The sequence below is a fragment of the Mycena indigotica genome (assembly GCF_014461135.1).
Source record: "Mycena indigotica strain 171206Taipei chromosome Unknown Mind.scaff0007, whole genome shotgun sequence".
Taxonomy (NCBI): Eukaryota; Fungi; Basidiomycota; class Agaricomycetes; order Agaricales; family Mycenaceae; genus Mycena; species Mycena indigotica.
Genome location: NW_023503006.1, coordinates 3,911,112 through 3,930,252, shown reverse-complemented (window position 1 = coordinate 3,930,252; position 19,141 = coordinate 3,911,112). Strand labels below are relative to the sequence as shown.

The window sequence follows — 19,141 nt, the reverse complement described above, 5'->3', positions numbered from 1 at the left end:
ACAGAACGAGCACCGAGAAACTGAGAACTCAGACACACCTTCTAATCCTTCTCTGTCGCGGCCTCGGATCGTTTGGTGGAGCGGTGGTGGCAGGCCGTTCGGGGTGGAAATGCATGAGGATGAGGGGAGGTCCTTCAAGTCAGATTGTCGCCAAGTATAAGATACTAACTGGGGCACTGACGCTGAAGGAAATGCATACAAACACAAATGTCTTCTCGACGTTGATGGAATGACGTTTTCGGCGCGTTTCCTGGGGCTATTACGGTCAGGTAGTCTCGTATTCAAGACGACTCGTTTAATGCTCGGCAGACAGACACGGCCACCCCCTTAAGCGGAGCCATCTTCTTTACCGCTATCCTGGCCTTGAAGTCCGTGTCGACTTCAAATGAGTTTTACACCTAATTTCCGGCAGGTTACCTTCCGGGCCTCTGCCCTCTGAGAACGTCATTGCTTGTGCCACGTCCGATTCCGAGCCACGACACAATGCAGTCTGCACTGGTATCATGTCCGAACTCAGGCTTCCGGCAGTCTTTCATCCAGGGTCGTATTGGACGGTTAGGTGCGTCAAGGTGCGTCACCGTGACTCAGACACCGTGCGTGTTTCTCTCCCGTCGGCCCGATCTTTGCATGTGCTCAACCTCATTCAGTCTCTGACCGCAAATCGCACCATCGTACTTACTTGCGAGGAGCTGTTCCAAGAGCGTGAGTGCTTCTAATCGCTCTCTTTATGTTTTCCGATGGAAACCTTTGCAGGCCAGGACAAGTGTCAAAAATGGCTTCTGAGTGCCATGGTGCCTATTGCTGTTTGGGCTTGCGAGGGTATGTGATCTCCGTCGGTGTTCGCAGACGCTCAGGCAAACTCAGTTTCGTGTCTTCTTGCCTTCATATCATCCTTTCCCACCGACAAGTCCAAATATGCAAGCGACGCATATCGAGCTTTCGTGGCCGTAGTCAGCGATGGCCATTTCTGACTCTGGGCAGCTTCTATATGATGAGCTCGAATACCATTCCCGATACCGACATGATTCAAGTTGTCCTCATCGCCATTATTGTTATCATTCTATCTTATTCCGACCCCACTAGGCTACCCATAGCACATGCCGCTCGTTAATTACCGTTGCCTGTATTTTCAGGGTCCAATGCCCGTGAGACTTTGATTGATTGCCTCTTCTTCCCTGACTTCAAGTTGACCTCAATGCACGCCGCCCTCCAAGAACGAGAATTGCTGGATCTCATTTGCGCCGAATTGCGCCTGGCCAGGACAGCACCAAGCATGCGTGGGCTGGCGAGTCTTGCACGAACGTGTCGTGGCTTCACGGAATCCGTGTTGGATGCGCTGTGGTTTACGCAAACCAATATTCTCCCCACTTTCGACGTCTTTCCGGGGGACCTCTTGCACTGCGCCGGCCGTGCAGACGGCGGCTTTGATCTGGTTTGCACCTCTGCGTCGTGCTTCTGAGTTTAGTTCGGACTTGACCTATCCACAGTATCTCCGCCAACCACTTTGGCCGCACGACTTGCTGTATGCGCTGCGATATACGCGTCGCGTTCGCCACCTGATCTGTCCGCCGTACGAATATTCTGGCATATGGCTTCCTGGTTGCCGCGTGCCACTTGCACCGGATTGCGTTGTTTCCAAATGCGAGGGAGCTAGTATGGCACACGGGAAATACTTGGTGGTGCGATACGGCAGATCCCGGCCTTGAGGCACAGGCCTTCTTCCCGCAACTCATCCTAATCATGATATCCGCTCCCCGTCTCACACATCTTCAACTGCGAATGGGCCGGCACTCTGCCTTGGGGTTCCTTTTACCAGTTGCCAGCAGGCTGCAAGTGCTCGTGCTCGAGTCCCGTGGCATCTACGACCGCCTTTCTGAATACCCGATATATTCCGAGGTCAATCCCATGGCGCCTCAGCTGAGGAACATCCGGGTGCTTGCCATCGGAAATCTGGACGACGTTGGCCTTTCCCATATCGCAGGCCTGCCGCACTTGACAGAACTGGAGCTGCGTTTCCTGGACGGGGGGGTTGACTCGGAATACCGGGGGGCCACATTCATGAGCGAAGACTGCCATTCAACGCTCTGCGCTTCCTTCGACTAAACATAGCCGCGGACGACCCAGATATACATCAACTGCTCCAGGATCCCGACTCGACCGGTTTGCAATCAATGCCCTTGGATACTTCCTTTGGGCATGTAACACGCTCGCGTTCTCTTGGTTCATTGTTGACATTAAGCAGCTGGGGACTCGGATTGTCACCGAGCTGATCGATACATTCGCGCAGCGCTGCTCCGTGGCCCAGCTGACCAAAGTTGTGTTTCGTCGACTCGGTTTACGACGCGACATTTTACCCGCACCCGCACTCGCTCGTCCCGCCGCTTCTTCGCTATGGCAATCTCCGTTGTCTCCAAATCGAGATAGGCTATGGGCTGGAGATGGACAACCAGTTGCTGGGGCAGCTCGCATGTGCGCTGCCTCTCGTCGAGGCCCTCGTACTTGCCAAGAACGTTGCATACAGACGCCAACAAGAAAGTTTCAGCCTCAAGCCACACCGGCACCCCGGGGCCGGGCTGGCCGGGCACGCCGAGTCGTTTGTCACTCTCGGTCCTCGCTCAGCATTGTCTTCATCTGCGTGAATTGCGGCTCACCGTAGACGCGGCCTCGTCCATCCCGTCAGAAACTCCCCCCGCAAAATTCGTGTATCTGTCCACTCAAGGTGTTTGACATCGTCGAATCGTCTATTGGAGCTAGCCCGTGGCACGCGGTCTGGTTTCTCGCAACAGCATTTCCCCAGCTGGAAAGTGTGTGCGTGATAAACGCCGAACGGTCTGCGGAGGAAGCCAGGCGATACTTCGACGACCCTGACGAGTATGAGAACACACTTGCACGCTATGGGAAGGTGTGGCAAGAAGTCCACGAGTTGCTTCCATGGGTTCACAATGTCTTGAAGGAGAGGCCGACAAGCAGCTACGGGGAGCTGGAGGAGTTACTATCTCTTGCGAGATTCGGATTCAGAGGACGGGGAGGTTGAGACGAGTGCTGCTGAGGTATCATAGTGATTGGAAGGACTTACGCGCCGGCGCGATTTGTAGCCACGTCAGCCATCAGGGCGCGCATGTCGTGTTGCATGTTGCTTTGCTTCCACCGCCCTGCTGCTGGGCCAAAGGCTGTGTACGCGGCACAATCAGTATGAATATTATACCCTTGTGTACTTGTGTACTTGTGTACTTACATGCAATTACAACAAATCAGAGTGAATGTTGTGGTCCAACTGGTTGCCTTGATAACCAATGTGTATGCCGGAATAAATGTCATTGGCCGGATCACAGATCCGAGTGCTACATTTTCTGAAAATTTTCTGTGACAGAAAATTGGAAATCTTCTGACGCGGAAAATTTCCAGAAGATTCTCAGAAGATTGATGGAAAATTCCAAATTTTCCGTGACAGAAAATTCTTGGAAAATCTTCAGAAGATCTTCAGAAAATTTCAAATTTTCTGTGCATTTTCTGGGGCAGAAAATACATTAATGTCCGTAGTGATAGTAGGCCGCATCAGTCAAATGGCTAGCCTCATGGTTGCAAATCTCAGCAGCCTTAGAGATGATCCAATTGCATACTGCTTCATCCTTGAGGTATTTATCTCCAAGAACAGTATCTAGTAAATGGATAGCACCATCTCTTCCCAGATATGACTGGGCTACATTTTTCACATAGCCATCTGAGGATGTAAATAGCTCTGTCAGAAGGGCTTTGAGGGAGAATCTGATGCCACACTCCTTCTTCATGAACTCCAGGACCTTGATTGTCTTCTGAGTATCTGTTTGCTTGGGTGCTCTAGCATTTTCACCATAGCCTAGAATTTCATCATCCTCTGACTGTAGAAACTCATCAAGAAGATGAAATTCCACATCACTAGGCAGGTCAATATCCATTTGAGGCTGGGGAGGACTAGTTTGACCCCCTTCTGTAAAGACTGCCTCTGATTCCATGATAAAAGGATCATCTGAGTCCATTTGTTGATAACTTGGTCTGAGACCATAGCTGTTCCTAGGCATTTCTGGTATGGTCTGAGCTGCTGGGGTACTGTTTGGTGGGTGGTGGTGGAAGAGAGAGAGCAAGTGTAGTGCATACAAACTTGCTGGAAACATGAGGATAAGGTATGGCTTGGGGACTGATGATGTCGCTCAATAAGGCAATCAAAACGCGTAAAACACGTTTTTTTTTTTTCATAGATGTATTTTATAGCTATACAAGATAATATCTACCAGGTTTGAGCTCATTCTGAGCAGTAATGCCCGAGATAATTCAGTTTGCGCTCTCAGATGGCTTTTGACAGGCGTGGGAGTCACCTCGGAAAAATGATAGCGCAATGGCCTGATAAAAGTCGGCACTTAGTGCCAGACTCTCACAACGGGTGTCCCTTTTAGGGTGTCGTGAGAGGCTGTGTACCGAGACTAGCTTGGGATCTACTTGTGTTCACAATTCCAGGTTTGTAATCTTGGTGGGACAATTTAGATTCCTCACGCTAATTCCAGACATTGACGCCATCCGTTCCACTTCTCGCTCCCCTCTTAGAAGGGATGACCACAAGAAATGTCTGTCGCCGCATGTCGGCGGATGAAGCACTCAACTTTCTGCAAACTATGCGGTCGGGTATGTCAAAGGAAGACCGAGAAGGCGTGTGCCCCCAGCCGATGTACATGGAAGCAAGCACATACGAGAGTTACGATAGGTGGGCCGGATTGTCGCTCGAGTTCAGGGAGCGCTGGGAGTACTTGTGAGACCCGCCGCCACCTTTCTGGCAGCATGTCCTACGATTTATTTGCCGAAACAGCGCGGCTGCTTGGTGTCTAAGAAATGTCAGACAAGCCATGGCTATATGATATTAATTACAGCCATTTGCAGAAAAGTTGGCCACGACGGAATCGGACGGATTTTTTGATGATCAACCAAAATTTTGACCGATTTGGGTCCTGGGCTTCCAGCGGCCATTTCTCGCTCAATAATCCATATTTTCGCGTAGATTTTTGTATATTATGAAAGTACTCAAAGAGAAGAATGCAGTGGTGTGCTCAATGACACGAAACGGAGTAGGGTGGAGCACGGGTCCGGGTCCGGGTCTCAGAAGGCTGACCCTGACCCTGACCCTGACTAACCCTGACCCTTCTGGGTACGGGTCCAACCGGGTCCGGGTTGACCCACGGGTTGCAGACATGGAAGCAGAAGATGTATTTGGGACAATAATTTTGACATAATATACCTTTTGCTATATGATATTGGCTCAGATATAGCATATGTAACCTTTTCCTCAAGATTTTAAGCATATTTGATCTGGTTTACTTCTATGTCACGTGTCACATGAGTGACTTGAGTGACATATGATTTTTTTTGTCTTCTCAAAACTCACAAAAATCATGTTTAGATAGGGAATTGTCCTATTACAACAGCTCATTGGACCCTCCGGGTTGACCCTGAAAGGGTCCGGGTTTGGCCGGGTTCAGAAATTGGTGTACCCTGACCCTGACCCTGACAGACCCTACCCTGAAACCCTGCGGGTTGACCCTGACCCATGCTCTACCCTAAAACGGAGAGAAATTGGATGAGAATTGAGAATACCTCCATTTTTTGCAAAATGACAAGTTTCTCTTCATTGCATGCAGGCTTATGCACCAGGAAAGCAATCTGAGTAATATATTGAGCATTTAAATGAGTTATCGAGCTTTTTGGGCTCATACAGCCTGTGCTTATTGTCATCTCGCGGAAGTAAGTATCACATATGCTCACTCTCCCCTCTGACCACTTACATGTCCCCTTGCTGCCACTCAATGTCTCTCAAATATCACTGCAAGCTAATTAGATACTGTTTGCAGTCTTTCTCTAGAAATTTCATAGGTAAATGCTCTATCCATAGTGCAGCCTCACAAGTGGAGTCAATACACATGTAGAGCAAGTTGTGGGCACCAAAAAAAGGCCATGGAGGCGGGCAGTATACTGTATTTATCTATGGGAGCTTATTGGGGCAGCATGCCATTGTCATATGTATAGTATTCTCTGCTTAGCTTTGGGACAACCAAGCAACAACAGTACACAGCTGGCTGCTGTGACCAGGTAGGCTTTTATACCCTACAGGAGCTTTATTCTTGTGTCTGGGACTCTTTGGGGACTATCCCAGTGGATTCACTAGCTTGCCAGCTTGTGTTTTCGTCGAGTTGCAGTGTGTTTCAGTGAAATCTCGAGCTTCATCTAATTCTCATCCAATTTCTCTCCGTTTCGTGTCATTGAGCACACCACTGCATTCTTCTCTTCGAGTACTTTCATAATATACAAAAATCTACGCGAAAATATGGATTATTGAGCGAGAAATGGCCGCTGGAAGCCCAGGACCCAAATCGGTCAAAATTTTGGTTGATCATCAAAAAATCCGTCGTGGCCAACTTTTCTGCAAACGGCTGTAAGTAGCTACATCCTCTCTAGACCTTGTGATCGTTCTCGCCCTCAATTGCATATATCATTTGCTTCAGCTCCGCATAACAATGACTGGTGTCCAAAACCACACCCAACAACTCTGCATCCTTTCCAAATGTCTGAACATCGATGATCATCTGTTGTCGAATGCGTTCCTCGTCGCGACCATCATCATCCTTCGGCCCACCACCACCAAAGAGTGAGAAGGTGGACTTCTTGCCCTTCTTCAGCCGCCGAAGAGACTCCTCAGTCTTCTTCATCGCCGTCAGATATAAAATATACCTGGAAATGATGAGATGCTCCATGGAGTACTGAGAAAAAGATTCACTTTTGGCAAACACCTTCGAAAATGTCGCTTGCATAGGTTCCAACAAAGTCTTCCTTCAGAGCGGATCCAGGACCATGCCCCACACCAATCCCAAAGAATATCTTGATCGGTCGCAAAATGGATGACACAAAGTGGCTGGGATCCTTGGGTATTGTTTTGTTGGACATCGCCCTCAGCGTCGAAGACAAAGATTTGACAGGCAGAAGCGCGTCGCAGCAGCGTTTAGTCAAAATGGAGACAATGTGGGAGCTCATTGAAGAGGTTGTTGCCTCCATCGCTGACAAAGACGAACGCAGAGTCTCTGGGGGTAAATCATCATCATTGGCTAAACGGAATGTGTTGACCAACCCTCGTTTGCGACACGCTCCTCTGCCGTCGTCTCGGGGAGCATAAGACTAATTTCTTGTCTCCACAAGGTATGGACGTTAATATTCATAGCGCGGGCATCGACGATGATTGTGGCATATTGCTTTAGAATAGCGTCGTCTGCAGCCATGGTCTCAAAGGATTGGCCATCGACGGGTGTTCCCGTTCGTGCAAGCGAAACCTGTGATCAAGTAAGCTTTGGTGGGATGGCTTCAGGAAAGGCTCGCCTTGTCTAAACTGGAGCGTTTGTCATCAGGTATGAGACTGTTCTCCAGCCATGTTCGATATCTACTGAGCAGCTACATCAACTGTTAGCGCAGGAAACGTAATCGATGGCTTAGAGGCGAACCTGCAGTGTCAGCCTCCAAAATCGATAGCCGAGTTCCGAAATAAAGACTTCAGCGCTCCAGCAAGCAGTAATAGCAATCCATACAGCAGCAGCCTGAGTAGAGACAAAAGATTGCTTATCTGTTGAGCCAAGTGTCAAATGACAGTCAAAGCATCGAATAAAACTCACCAGCGGCTGATGACAACTCGACTTCAGGATTGACGAGGCCCTCTTCCATTTTCCCCACTATTTCTTTCCACCGCATCTGAAAGTACACTGGAAGTTGCCATCGGCGTTCAAACGCAACATAAACGTGGTGAGCGCGCATGGTTTCGACGGCGTGAGCAGAGGGAGCAAGAAACTCAAGAGATCGTATGAAGGCTTGCGTTGTTTCATAATGCTTCGTGCCAAGTCAACACAAGAATTATACAGGGAACTAAGAGGGACGTACTTGTTTGAACTCATTTGGACGACCAGCAGCAAAAACGACAAGGCCCAGCTCATCCATAATCGATCTTCCCAGCTCCTCCCAGACGACATTTGCCATAATCTGGAAACCATGGTCGTCTGTGTTGAGATCAGAAGTAGCCAACAGCGATTTTTCTTGCAAGGCCGAAGAGGTAGATTTGGAGGCAATTTTCTCCGCGATTCCCATGATTCTGGTGAGATCTCGTTCGACAAAACGAAGTATTTGGGAATAAAGCCGAGCTAGAGGATCATCGACGCCGTCTAGAAGGTGGGCATAAGGCGAGCTGGCAAGGTGTGACTTGAACGGAGTTTTGAGTGCGAATGATGTAAATGGTGTGTATGGCGTGCGGGGCGGTAAAGGCACGTCAGTAGGGTTTGTAACGATTGTTGTCGATGACCGAAATGGTGTGTGGGGCACGATTGGTGATGGTGGTGCGGCCAATGCTCCTTGGAATATCGACTGTGGAGGTGGAGACCAAAAAATACTGATCTTATTGGAGACATACCTTTTTGACAAAACGACGCACGACATCGCGTCTGAGAACGTCTTCTGCGTCCCTCCACAAACCCATCGCATCATATGTTCGTAAGCACTCGGTGAGGTCCGCCATTAGCCTGGCCTTTTCCACTTCCGGCGTTTTGCTGTCTGGCTTCGGGTCCGTAAGAGCAATAAGCGCGGTCGAAAAGAGAAGATCCAAGTCTGAGGACAAGGTAGAGCGCACTCTGTCGATACGCTGTGGAGCGTCAGGGAGGGTAGACGGCGAAAATAACGTCTAGCACCAACCCATTGTATCTCGTCCACGAACACACACTTCTCTGCTCGCGCTTTACTTGTGTGATAAAGGAGTTGCGTATACTCGCTTGCGACGCGGCCCAGATGCTTTGCTTTGTTGCTCCGAGTCCTATCGTCTATGCCTTCCTCCGTCACAATCTCAGTTGGCCGAGAATCGTCCAATGCCACTCTCTCGACATCATCTTGGGGAGATGCAATAAGGAGGAGCGACTCCAACCGTGTCACAGACTCGGATATCTTGAGAAGTAGATGTAGTAGCGCCTAGCTATAAAATCAAGACGCGAACAGGTCACTAAAGTGAAACACACCTTTTCTTCTCGCAAAGCTGCCCTCTTAGCCAGTTTATCCTGGATCGTGTCTTGAATGACGTGTAATTCCCGTTTCGATTCCTGGAGTTGGCTAAGTGGTAGCCGGACGCGTTAAACAAGTGGTACCAGTATTTCAAGCTTCAGACCATCTAGAGGCAGCTGAATGCGCTCCAAACGAGCACCCTCGCCGCGTAAATCAGTGCTGAGACTAATGAAGGCTTCGTAATCGTCATTAATGAGTTTAACCAGCTCTTCCTTCAGAGTGGACAGGTAGTCGCGTAGCTCAGAACGCAGGTCGCGCAGTGAGGTGTGAGAACGAGAAAGAAGAAACCCTTCGACGTCGAAGACTTGGGTCGTCAGGTATGGGTTGGAATGATCGAGTGGTATGTATATAGGCAGTTCATGGCTGCCCTCCCTACCAGATTCTCGGTTTACGAGTTCCTCTGCAAGTCTGTCGAGGTCATACGGGTCGGTGGACGACATCCAAGAGTGACATTGTGACAGTTTCCTTCCTTCTTTTCGCAGCAATGGTATGTATGGGTCATCGCGCAAATTCTGTGGTTGTGCTCATATTTCTCAGCCAATCCATACTCCCCAGCGTGTCGCTCGCTCGTTGACGCGTTTTGGTCGTCCGCCCCCGATACGAAAACCACTGAAACGCGACTGGAGAACGCGTTTGCCCATTCCGCATGTTAATATCATTGGGCGTGAATACTCTCCAAATCGACTTGAAGACTACTACTACTCTTCGGTTCAAGACAATGCGATGTATATGACCTACATTCACGAAGCCGGGCCTCGCCCACCGCCGCGACAAATACGATTAACACACGACCCAACAAATCCATACTCTAAATTCCGTCAAAATCCTCCGGTGGGAGGTAGCCAACGAGGCAAACTTCCGCCACCACCAGATACACCCGAAAATGTGATTCGGCTAGAGAAGATTGTGCTGCATTCCTTCATGAAGCAAGCTATCGCGAGCAGGTCGAATTTACTGGGTCTCATAATGGCCATGCGAGCATTGACGGGAGAAACAGAAAAGGGTGCGGGCAGGCATAAGGTTGGCGGAGTCCAAGTGGTCTATGGCAAAAAATCGGTGGGTGGGTGGATTCGACCGAACATTCCCGTTGGCGTCAAGGTTGAGCTCAAAGGTACCCCAATGTACGACTTTCTGGCGCACCTCGTCGAATTTGTCCTTCCGCGACTAAAGGACTTTCCCGGAATTATTCTCCCTCCCGCCGGGGCTTCAGAAAATAGCCCCAGTGCTGTTTCTGGCGTCGTATCAATGGGCTTGGAGCCCGCAGCGATGGCCTTTTTCCCACAAATAGAGGTCAACGTTGACGCATATCCAAAAACCTATGGAATGCATATCCATTTCGTGACAAATGCTACTGGTGTGGGGGCAGAAAACCGGGCGCGTGCATTATTGTCAGCATTTCAACTACCATTCACTCGGCGATAATGTTGCATAAGACATACGACCATAGCTACATGCGACTATACATTAAATGAAACCGATCTATTGTTTTTTTTCGTCAGCTCGTATACTTGGGAAAAAAACAAGTCAACACACCTTGTTGGCAACATCGAGTGCGTCATGGTCCGCTGTTAAACGAACATATGCCTTTTTCTTGCCATCGGGGCGGATAAGGGTGTTGACCTTAGCGGCCTCAACGTCGTATAGCTTCTTGACCGCGTCTTTGATTTGACGCTTGTTGGACTTGATGTCGACGATGAAAACGAGTGTGTTGTGCTCCTCGATCTTCTTCATTGCCGATTCAGTGTTGAGCGGTCTAATGCCAGTAAACGAGAGATATAGGAAGGGCGACGACGACGCACGAGACGACTGTCCGGAACTGGTCCATCCTTGGAGCATGGGGAACGGATTTCCGGGGATATTTAGGCTCCCGAGGCAGACGAAGCGTCTTTGGGCGATGGAATGAGACACTGAAGCGTGTTTTGCGCTTTGCATGTGAGTTGGCGCCTTGCAACGCCGCTTTCTTTGCCGCCTTGGCCTTGCTATCCTTGGCCGATGCTACTCTCAAGTCAACATTATAAGCCAATAGACGGGGTCAGACTCTCACATTTGGGGGCAGGGGCCTTGCCCTTGGTCGTTTTGGTCGTCGCCATCTGTCTGCAGGAAAGTTAGTCACGCATCCAGCTTTTTTCCCGCTCGATCGCTCCCAAACTCAATCCAGGCTATCCTCCAGTGCATTCGGAGCCATCCGAGTTGAGATGGGAGACGTAGCGGCGGGAAATATAAAGAACGACATACGTCTTGAGGTGAGCGAGTGAAGTCAAAAAATTCGTCTGATCCCATCAAAAGAGCCTACCACCACCAACACGATACGATTTAATTATACTCGGGCCCACTTGGTAGTGATCCTTAGAGCAGATTACACATATCATGTATTCTTGTAACGTCCTGCGCCAGTACATTTGTATTCAAAGGGACTGCTTGAAGGACTCCGACTAATCAATAATTGAAGACACATTAGTCACAAACGCGTAACGTCACGCTCCTCTACCTTCATTGAGCCATGTCAGGCTGGCCTGCGACACAGAACTCTTCAGCAGCTCCGCAGTCGTCTGGAGAGCACTCCGCGGTGCAATCAGCGCACTCTTTGCTGTCGATTTACCCCTTCGCTTCTGCCAATCCTTCAACTCACGGTAAGCCCCGTATACACGCGCGCTAAACATGTTTGGTTAATATACGAATCCAAGTAACCCGTCATTTGAGCTCTCTCAGCTTAAGTGCTGCTCCACCATCCGCTATTCAACCCCAGTACTATGCGACTCTTCCACGCGGCAGACCACCGCCTCAGTACACAAATTACCCAGCAGAGACCATATATCTAGCCTCCGGTCCACATAATGGCGATGTATATTGGGAAAACGCGCGAAACGAGGCGTCTAACATGATTTCGGCACAAGTCGAGCAGTGAGTGTTTGTCAGAAATCTGACAACTGCTCACACCTCGTCAGCTCCTATGCTCACCCAACACCTTGGACTCCGACTACCGCCCAGCTGTCGACTTATCGCTCCAATCCTTTTGCCCAGGCTATAATGCACCGAACGAATCCGGCCACCGCTTATCCCACACCACCTCCACCATCCACCTCGTCGTCCTCACTTGCAAATGCCTTGGGTCCACTACCATCATCACAGCAGTCTGGCAGCGTCTACCGACCGAACCAGTCACCCGCTTTCTTTGACCAATTCATCGCCCAGAATTCACCAGGCGTTCCGGATAGCACAACTTCGACTCACAAAGCTGCAACTCTGCCCCAGATGACCACATCTCCTTCAAGGCCTCCCGTTCCGACTTGGTCAGGAACTCCGCTTCAGGCTGCTCCCACAATTCGTGCAATAACCCCTCCGCCATTGGCCAGGAAACAGCTCGTCGAGGAAAGTCCTGATCCTCTTGCTATCCAGTCCACACACCCTATAATCACCCCACGGAAAAGGAAGTCGGAATATGCACTCCACTCTCCGACTCTGAAGCGGCTGAACTCACCGCACACGACGCCCGTCCCAATTACTCCCAGCAGCGCAGCTGGGTCTCGTGCCAGCATGCCCGCCACGCCTAGTTCGACGCCTTCGAAGCGTTTTACACTAGACTATGTCGCTGTCCCACCCGTGCCCTATGTCATCACTCCCAAATCATCGCTCAAATTTTCCATACGTGCCCCAGTTGATTCACCAAATGAGTTTGGTGGTTATGGGTCAGAGGAGGATCGTTACTCGCCTTCAAAAGTTATAACCTCGGCTAGGCGAACGGGCGATCGCGACGAACGGTCATCACTAGAAAGACTGACTTCTCTGCTGGAGGATATCTTCGAAGCTGAAGACGCCCTTATGCCCGATACAGACATCGCCCTTCTTCCAGCGGAGTTCTTTTCACATCACACGACCACTGACGCCATTCACCCGCTGCTCAACCATACACTGATCCGCAAACTTATCAAGTATATATCGCAGGTCGCCCAACCAGGCAAACGACATAGACATTCCGCTGCTGTGGGTAACACACCCAGGGCACAGGAAAAGTCCCTCGCTGATGTTGACACCCCTACTCTATCGCGAATCCTCAAAATCCTCGAGCGAAGTGTCAAAGCGGGCGAGGACATTGATCCGTTTCCTGGTCCGCCCGTCGCTGCCTCATCATCACCCAAGAAGCCGACCAAGAAGAGTAAACCCAGGCGACGTTCAAAATCAGCCTCCGGAGACGAGGCTGAACCGGAGACAGTTCAAGCTGATGATGCTCCTGCAGGTTTGACCGACAGAGACAAAGCAACGCTGGCCAACACACTAGAGCTTGCGAGGGATAGTATGTTGGGTGTAGAATGCTGTTTGACGCTTTTGAGCGCAGGACGGCTGACAAAACAAGTATGCGGCCACAATTATCACGATCTAGGTTTAACCATTCACAGATCTATTCAGAAGAGCTCATCACCGCATGCCTCAGTGTCGTCAAGAATCAGCTGACTAAAATTATCTATCCCTTTGTCGAGGCCTCCGTTGGTGGCGCCGCTGCCAATGAACCCCTTCAACATGTTCTCAAAACCGGAGATAATCGGCAAATGCTTGGCGAAACTTATAGAGCAATCACCGCGACATTGCCTCGACTTACTGCACTAGTCAACACCGAAACTGTGGCGATGTCGGATGCTATTATTATTCAGGCTGTATATGTTGCGATCGGACCATTTTTTGTTGTGGATTCAAGTGAAGAGGCTGGTGGAAAGAAGGAAAAGGACAACCCTGTTATCAGAACATTTGGGAACACTGCTATGCGTGCCTTGCGATTGGATGCTTTATCCTTGATTCGTGCTGTCAGTTCCGTTTCTCTTCAAAGCCATCGTTGACTCGTCTCAGATTTTTGCAAACCACGATGATCAAAGGGACTGGATTATAGAAGAAATATTATCCTCATTGATCAAACTATCCGACACTAAACAAAAGGCGGGAAACTTCAGGTAAACATTATGTCTCGTCTTCGACTTGTCTTACTTAGTGTACAGGCTCCGAGACGGACGCTCCATACGAACTGTGTCTGCCCTTCTACTGCAACTCGTTCAAACGTCGGCACATGATATTCGCGTTAGCTCAGCCAATATTGCGAAAGAACGTCAACAAAAAATCGCTCTGCGGCGCCAGGAAAGTTTTTCTGAGAGCCAGAGTCAAGTTCTAGCCAACGAAGACTTCTTGGATGAACAGGACAATGCGGCAAGATTTTCTTTTCATCCTCGCTCTTTTCGCTCTGACATCATTCAGGAAATCCGACTGTACAAAACTGGTCTTGAATCTGCGCATAAGGCTGCAAAGAAAATCATCATGTTTCTGACACAGAGATCTGGCAAAACTAAGGCGACTAAAAACTCAAATGAGGCTGAATATAGGGCAATCTTCGATAATTTCATGTCGGACATGTTAGCGGTTCTTTTCTGGCCAGAGTTCCCAGCGGCGAGCGTGATTTTGAATATCGCATCGCGATTCATGGTTCGTTTCTGTTGAGACCACCTTTGCTCGCTGAACTTGTGCAGTTAACGTCTCTCGAAGACATCAAATCGGCACAAACAGACAACAATGCTGTCAAAACAATGGCATTAGACCACTTGGGTGTCGTTGCGGCACGAATACGAAGCACAACATTGAAGTGCGAGGCCGACCCGATAACGAAGAAACCACTCCAGCCCTTAGATGACGTAAGCCTAATGTTGCGACTGTTCCAGATAATTGACACGAGATAGCTCGTGGCCAATTTGGACCTAAAAGGCCTCGAACGTCTCCTAGCAAGCCACCGCGATGTTGTTGCTCATCTTTCCAAACGCTCATCCGAGGAACAGGCATATGATGTCCGTGTTCCGCGTTGGAGTGCCCTGACTGACATTTTTTCTTAGAGTGCTCGTGAATTGCATGCTGCAACCTTTGGCCAAGAGCTTGCGATTGCATTAAGGCGCCTGGATGACTTGATTTCACATCCAGACGAGGAGGAAGATCTTGTGCTGAGAGACAGCGCCCAACTGACGACCTTCGGAAACAAGGTCAAATCAGCTCTCCATGCTGTGTGGAAGGAGCAACCTGCAGATGTATTCGATGCCGGGTAAGTGGATATCATTCTTTCTCTTTTAATCTATTGAAACTGGTGCAGCTCCCAGGAGGAGGCGTTGCGAATCGACCGAACGTCAGAAGCGATCGGCACAATCCAAACTTTGCGCAATTCTTTCAACCCGATTCTCAATGTCATTCTAGGCGCTCTCGATGCACCACCCATCTTCATCAGAACAAAGGCTCTGAAAGCCTTGGGCCAAATCGTGACAAGTGACCCCACCATTCTCGGCGAGGTTGGTCGTCGTTGCTTCACACACTCCCTTTGATCACGTGACTCCCAGGCCAATGTTCGTCGTGCAATCGAGAGCCATTTGATTGATTCGTCGCCCGCTGTTCGGGATGCTGCTGTCGAGCTTATTGGCAAGTACATGATCGATTCTCCGGAGGTCGCAGGCAACTATTACACCAAAATCGCGGATCGAATGGCTGTAGGCATTCCTTACCATACCTTCCTGGTCGTCTGATGTGCCGAAGGACACGGGGTTGTCAGTGCGGAAACGTGTCATCAAACTTCTCAAGCAGTACTACACTGTGATCCATGACATCGAAACCAGGACTGACATCTGCAAACGACTTGTTATGCGTATGGTTGACGAAGACGACACCGTCAAGGACCTGGCGATCAAGACGATTGAAGAGCTGTGGTTCCCCTTGCCTCTACAATCTGCCTTGAAATCGAGAGGCTCTGTATCCAACCCAGTTTCTCAAGAGCAACCGCCTCTGCAAACCAAAGTGGCTGTGATCATGGGCACTGCTGCCTGCTTCACTGACCGCCAGTCGCCGCTGGAAGACATCCTCCATCAAATCATATCGACGAGCGAAAATCTTCACGCCCGCTATGCTGAGATCTGTGAAGTTCTCATCGAGGCTCTCGTTGATGCAACCGACCTCCCAGGCTTTGTAAGTCTTTCTTCTGCTACGCAGTTCGTGACTCATATCCAGATCACTCAGACGGTGATCAACTGTGTTCGAACAATTTATCTGTTCACCGCCGCTTATCCTGCCGTTTTTTCGCACTCTCATGCATCGACTCTCCTCTCTTTTTTGAAAGCAAAGCCGACGTCTGTAAGTTTATCCAAGACCTTTGTTGACTCTTGCTGATAAGCCAACAGCAGGAAGAGCAGACGACAAACGAATATGTCCTCAAGATCTTCCGCGCATCGATCCCACATATGCCCAAAACTGCATTCAAGTTCGGACAAGACTTACAAAGTATATTGCAGCCCATGGTCGTCAAACCACCTTCATTGAGTGGCCTAAACGATGCTGTGGCTTGTATGTGTACGGTCGTTCAATGCCTCACCCATGACTTTGTCCGTCTGGTTGCTCTTCTCAAATCTTGCAACAGTGTGTTTTTCCCTCCGCACTGCTCCTCATGCCTCTCAGTGCATTCCAGACCTGATTCAGCGGAGTATCCGTGTTTCCTCTGCTTCCGACGACCTGCGTCAACTCGCGATGATCGTGGTCATCACTGCTCTGGTATGTGAGCATGCTGATTTCGACAAGATTCGGGAGGAAAATCCGGGTAGGTCAGGTTCCTGTAGACTTTTACTGGCTCACTTCGATTTGTAGCCATTGCCACTGACTTGGACTCTATCAACCCAACGGTACGATACTTTATCAGCATCAATGGATATTCCTCTTAGTATGCGCAGGGCTCCGTCATCGACTCTGTTTTCGACAGCTTCGTGAAACTGTACAAGAAATTCACGGATCCAGCTCTTCGAATTCGACTGCTATCTTGTCTCGGTAAAGCCCAACGCATTACTTTCAGAGTTGTTTTTACTCAATCTTTGGGGAAAGGGTGTCTGTTCCGTGCGCAACCGACTCTAATGACGACAACCCCCTCAGCTGAGCTTATGGACGAAATCTTTGCTTCGTCAGATGAAGACCGCCGAGGACGTCTTCTGAAGATGTTCCAGGAATTCCTTATCTCTGAGGCGGACAAGCACGCGGCTAAGCAGAAGGGTACGTGCTTCTTCTCTCGGGCATTCGTCCGCGTCTGAATTTTCTCGCAGACACATCCGCTATCAAGTCCAAGGTCAAGGCGGATGTGAACATGGATGAACTCGTCGGCAACACAGACGGATTCGCTGACTCGGGGTGAGTATCTGCTGCCATGGTACTAGTGGTGACACTCATGTTGAACAGGGTGAGTTCAGCTGTCGTTCAGCGATATATGGCGCATATACTAGAAGCTGCCCTCTCGCGAAATTCGGCCATTCAGGTGGCTGCTGTTGACGTTCTCACGTTCACCATCAAACAAGGATTGGCACATCCTCTGCAGTCCTTCCCAGTCATCGTTGCTCTGGAAACTTCTCCTAATCCTGTGTTGTCGGGACGAGCGACGGCATTGCACGGTCTGCTCCATCAAAAGCACTCGTCTCTTCTGAATACCCGGCATATCCAAAGCGCACGCGCCTCGTTCGACTACCAGCGCACAATTGATCCAGCCCACGTGCACGGCTACCGAGACGGGACTGCTTTGCTCGGTAGATGGTATGCACTTGTGCGGGAGAAACGACAGACACGACAGGAGTTCCTGAAGCTCTTGGCCAAAGTGTTCCACCCTGCGCGTGCTGACGAAGCGACGCAAGTAAGTGTGGAAAGATTTTGTGTGTTGTGGTTTCTGATGAGATGGGTTTAGGACGAAGTGGACTTTGTGCGCTATATGGCCGAGAACTTTGCGTCGTTCGAGTATAAAACGCAAGAAGAGGTCATCACGGTCATCAAAGATCTGACGGCCATATTGTCTGTCGAGGGCATGCGTGTGCTCGAGATTATTTCGCCGTCCCACCTCATTTCCCAGCTTCGCGGAGACATCGCGATGGAGGTCGACCATGGAGCCCCCCAGAGCAGAACGCCGTTGATGCGCGCGTCGGTCATCATCGGCATCGTGATGCTCCTCAAAGCGCATCTCAAAGCCATGTACTCCTTGTCCGAAGAGTGCGTCTCGCGCCTCCTGCATGCTAACCCCCCTGAACACCTCCAGAAAATGTTCCAAATTCGTCATGAACAAGAAGAGCGCCGTTGGCGACAGGCCCGCGACCCCGAAGCACAGGAACGCCATTTCTTGGGACCGTCTACCATTCGCAACGGCCCCGATCCTGACCTCAGACGACTGTGAAGCACAGAAGGAGAAGGTAATCACAGTTTGTGCAGGGTTCACTGGTCCTGACATTTTCTTTATCAGTTCCTTGCTGTTTGGAATGAAGATGGGGTGACCGCCGAACCGCAAGATGAATTCCAATGATACCCATGTACCGATCCTCGCTTCAGCAATTGCTTACATTATATCCTCCACTTGTTGTAGATCACCGCACTCATAGTAACCAAGTATGTATTGTAATTCTCTATGTGCAATAAAAAATCATGTATACACTGTGTCTGTCTGTGTGCGGCGCACGTCCGCGTTCACGTCCGCGTCCGGCGCAGGTCCACGCAAACACGTCGAAGCCTGCGCGCGCGCGTGTGCGTCCACGTCCGCCTCCACGTCCGTCGAAGCAGCCCCACGCGTCCACGACTCAACGCGCAACATGCCTATCTACGTGCTAATCTTCTCCTCCCAGCGGATCTTAACTGCCCGCACCCCAATCTTCAAGTGCCCAATCAACGCGCTACCTACTCCCCGTACGAGGTCCCGTTCGCTGGCACATCTGAAAAGCAGGTTAGTGCAACTTCAAGAATCAACAACGCGGCACTTCTTACCAGGCAAGTAACCAAGACCCAGACAGTCTGCACAAGCAGTGCAAGGCAAGCTATCACGACAGTCAGTTGCACAATAATGTACTTACTGCAAGTGCACCCGCTCTGGCAGCGTTGAACGAGCGCATTGGCCAAGAAAGATACCTTTTTGTAGTCTTCAAGGCATTCGGGACAAGCTTCTTCAACGGCACCACCCAGAACAGCAGCGCGAATGCTATAATATAATCATGTCAGTAAAAGCAAAAACCATATAAGCAAC

The 19,141-nt window shown here is 49.9% G+C and overlaps 5 protein-coding genes across 5 annotated transcripts; 3 read left to right on the top strand and 2 right to left on the bottom strand.

Annotated features, from left to right (window-relative positions):
* Nucleotides 1-1,195: 1,195 nt before the first annotated feature.
* Nucleotides 1,196-2,103, top strand: MIND_00891900 (uncharacterized protein; the record flags this gene model as incomplete). Its single annotated transcript, XM_037365567.1, has 3 exons — nucleotides 1,196-1,432; nucleotides 1,488-1,653; nucleotides 1,694-2,103. The coding sequence occupies 3 exons, from the start codon at nucleotides 1,196-1,198 to the stop codon at nucleotides 2,101-2,103; spliced, it is 813 nt and encodes a 270-aa protein (XP_037218809.1).
* A 4,370-nt stretch (nucleotides 2,104-6,473) lies between these two features.
* MIND_00891800 (Conserved oligomeric Golgi complex subunit 2-like) lies at nucleotides 6,474-9,542 on the bottom strand (the record flags this gene model as incomplete). The annotated part of the gene is made up of 11 exons (XM_037365566.1): nucleotides 6,474-6,750; nucleotides 6,797-7,097; nucleotides 7,145-7,343; nucleotides 7,390-7,461; nucleotides 7,512-7,630; nucleotides 7,680-7,890; nucleotides 7,942-8,418; nucleotides 8,465-8,692; nucleotides 8,743-9,012; nucleotides 9,060-9,140; nucleotides 9,186-9,542. The coding sequence occupies 11 exons, from the start codon at nucleotides 9,540-9,542 to the stop codon at nucleotides 6,474-6,476; spliced, it is 2,592 nt and encodes an 863-aa protein (XP_037218808.1).
* Nucleotides 9,543-9,586: 44 nt separating this feature from the next.
* Nucleotides 9,587-10,524, top strand: MIND_00891700 (60S ribosomal protein L7; the record flags this gene model as incomplete). The annotated part of the gene is made up of 2 exons (XM_037365565.1): nucleotides 9,587-9,589; nucleotides 9,640-10,524. 2 exons carry the CDS (start codon nucleotides 9,587-9,589, stop codon nucleotides 10,522-10,524), a joined length of 888 nt encoding a protein of 295 aa, XP_037218807.1.
* A 42-nt stretch (nucleotides 10,525-10,566) lies between these two features.
* Nucleotides 10,567-11,363, bottom strand: MIND_00891600 (60S ribosomal protein L25; the record flags this gene model as incomplete). Its single annotated transcript, XM_037365564.1, has 4 exons — nucleotides 11,147-11,363; nucleotides 10,902-11,097; nucleotides 10,636-10,855; nucleotides 10,567-10,581 (listed from the first exon to the last, which is right to left on the bottom strand). Exons 1-4 carry the CDS (start codon nucleotides 11,190-11,192, stop codon nucleotides 10,567-10,569), a joined length of 477 nt encoding a protein of 158 aa, XP_037218806.1. The 5' UTR covers nucleotides 11,193-11,363.
* A 239-nt stretch (nucleotides 11,364-11,602) lies between these two features.
* MIND_00891500 (Sister chromatid cohesion protein) lies at nucleotides 11,603-18,430 on the top strand (the record flags this gene model as incomplete). The annotated part of the gene is made up of 22 exons (XM_037365563.1): nucleotides 11,603-11,732; nucleotides 11,787-12,003; nucleotides 12,048-13,452; nucleotides 13,497-13,898; nucleotides 13,942-14,042; nucleotides 14,088-14,565; nucleotides 14,610-14,771; nucleotides 14,817-14,921; nucleotides 14,967-15,169; nucleotides 15,218-15,410; nucleotides 15,459-15,605; nucleotides 15,652-16,077; nucleotides 16,120-16,242; nucleotides 16,290-16,526; nucleotides 16,564-16,702; nucleotides 16,750-16,784; nucleotides 16,833-17,145; nucleotides 17,196-17,280; nucleotides 17,329-17,773; nucleotides 17,825-18,123; nucleotides 18,170-18,320; nucleotides 18,371-18,430. 22 exons carry the CDS (start codon nucleotides 11,603-11,605, stop codon nucleotides 18,428-18,430), a joined length of 5,856 nt encoding a protein of 1,951 aa, XP_037218805.1.
* Nucleotides 18,431-19,141: the final 711 nt, after the last annotated feature.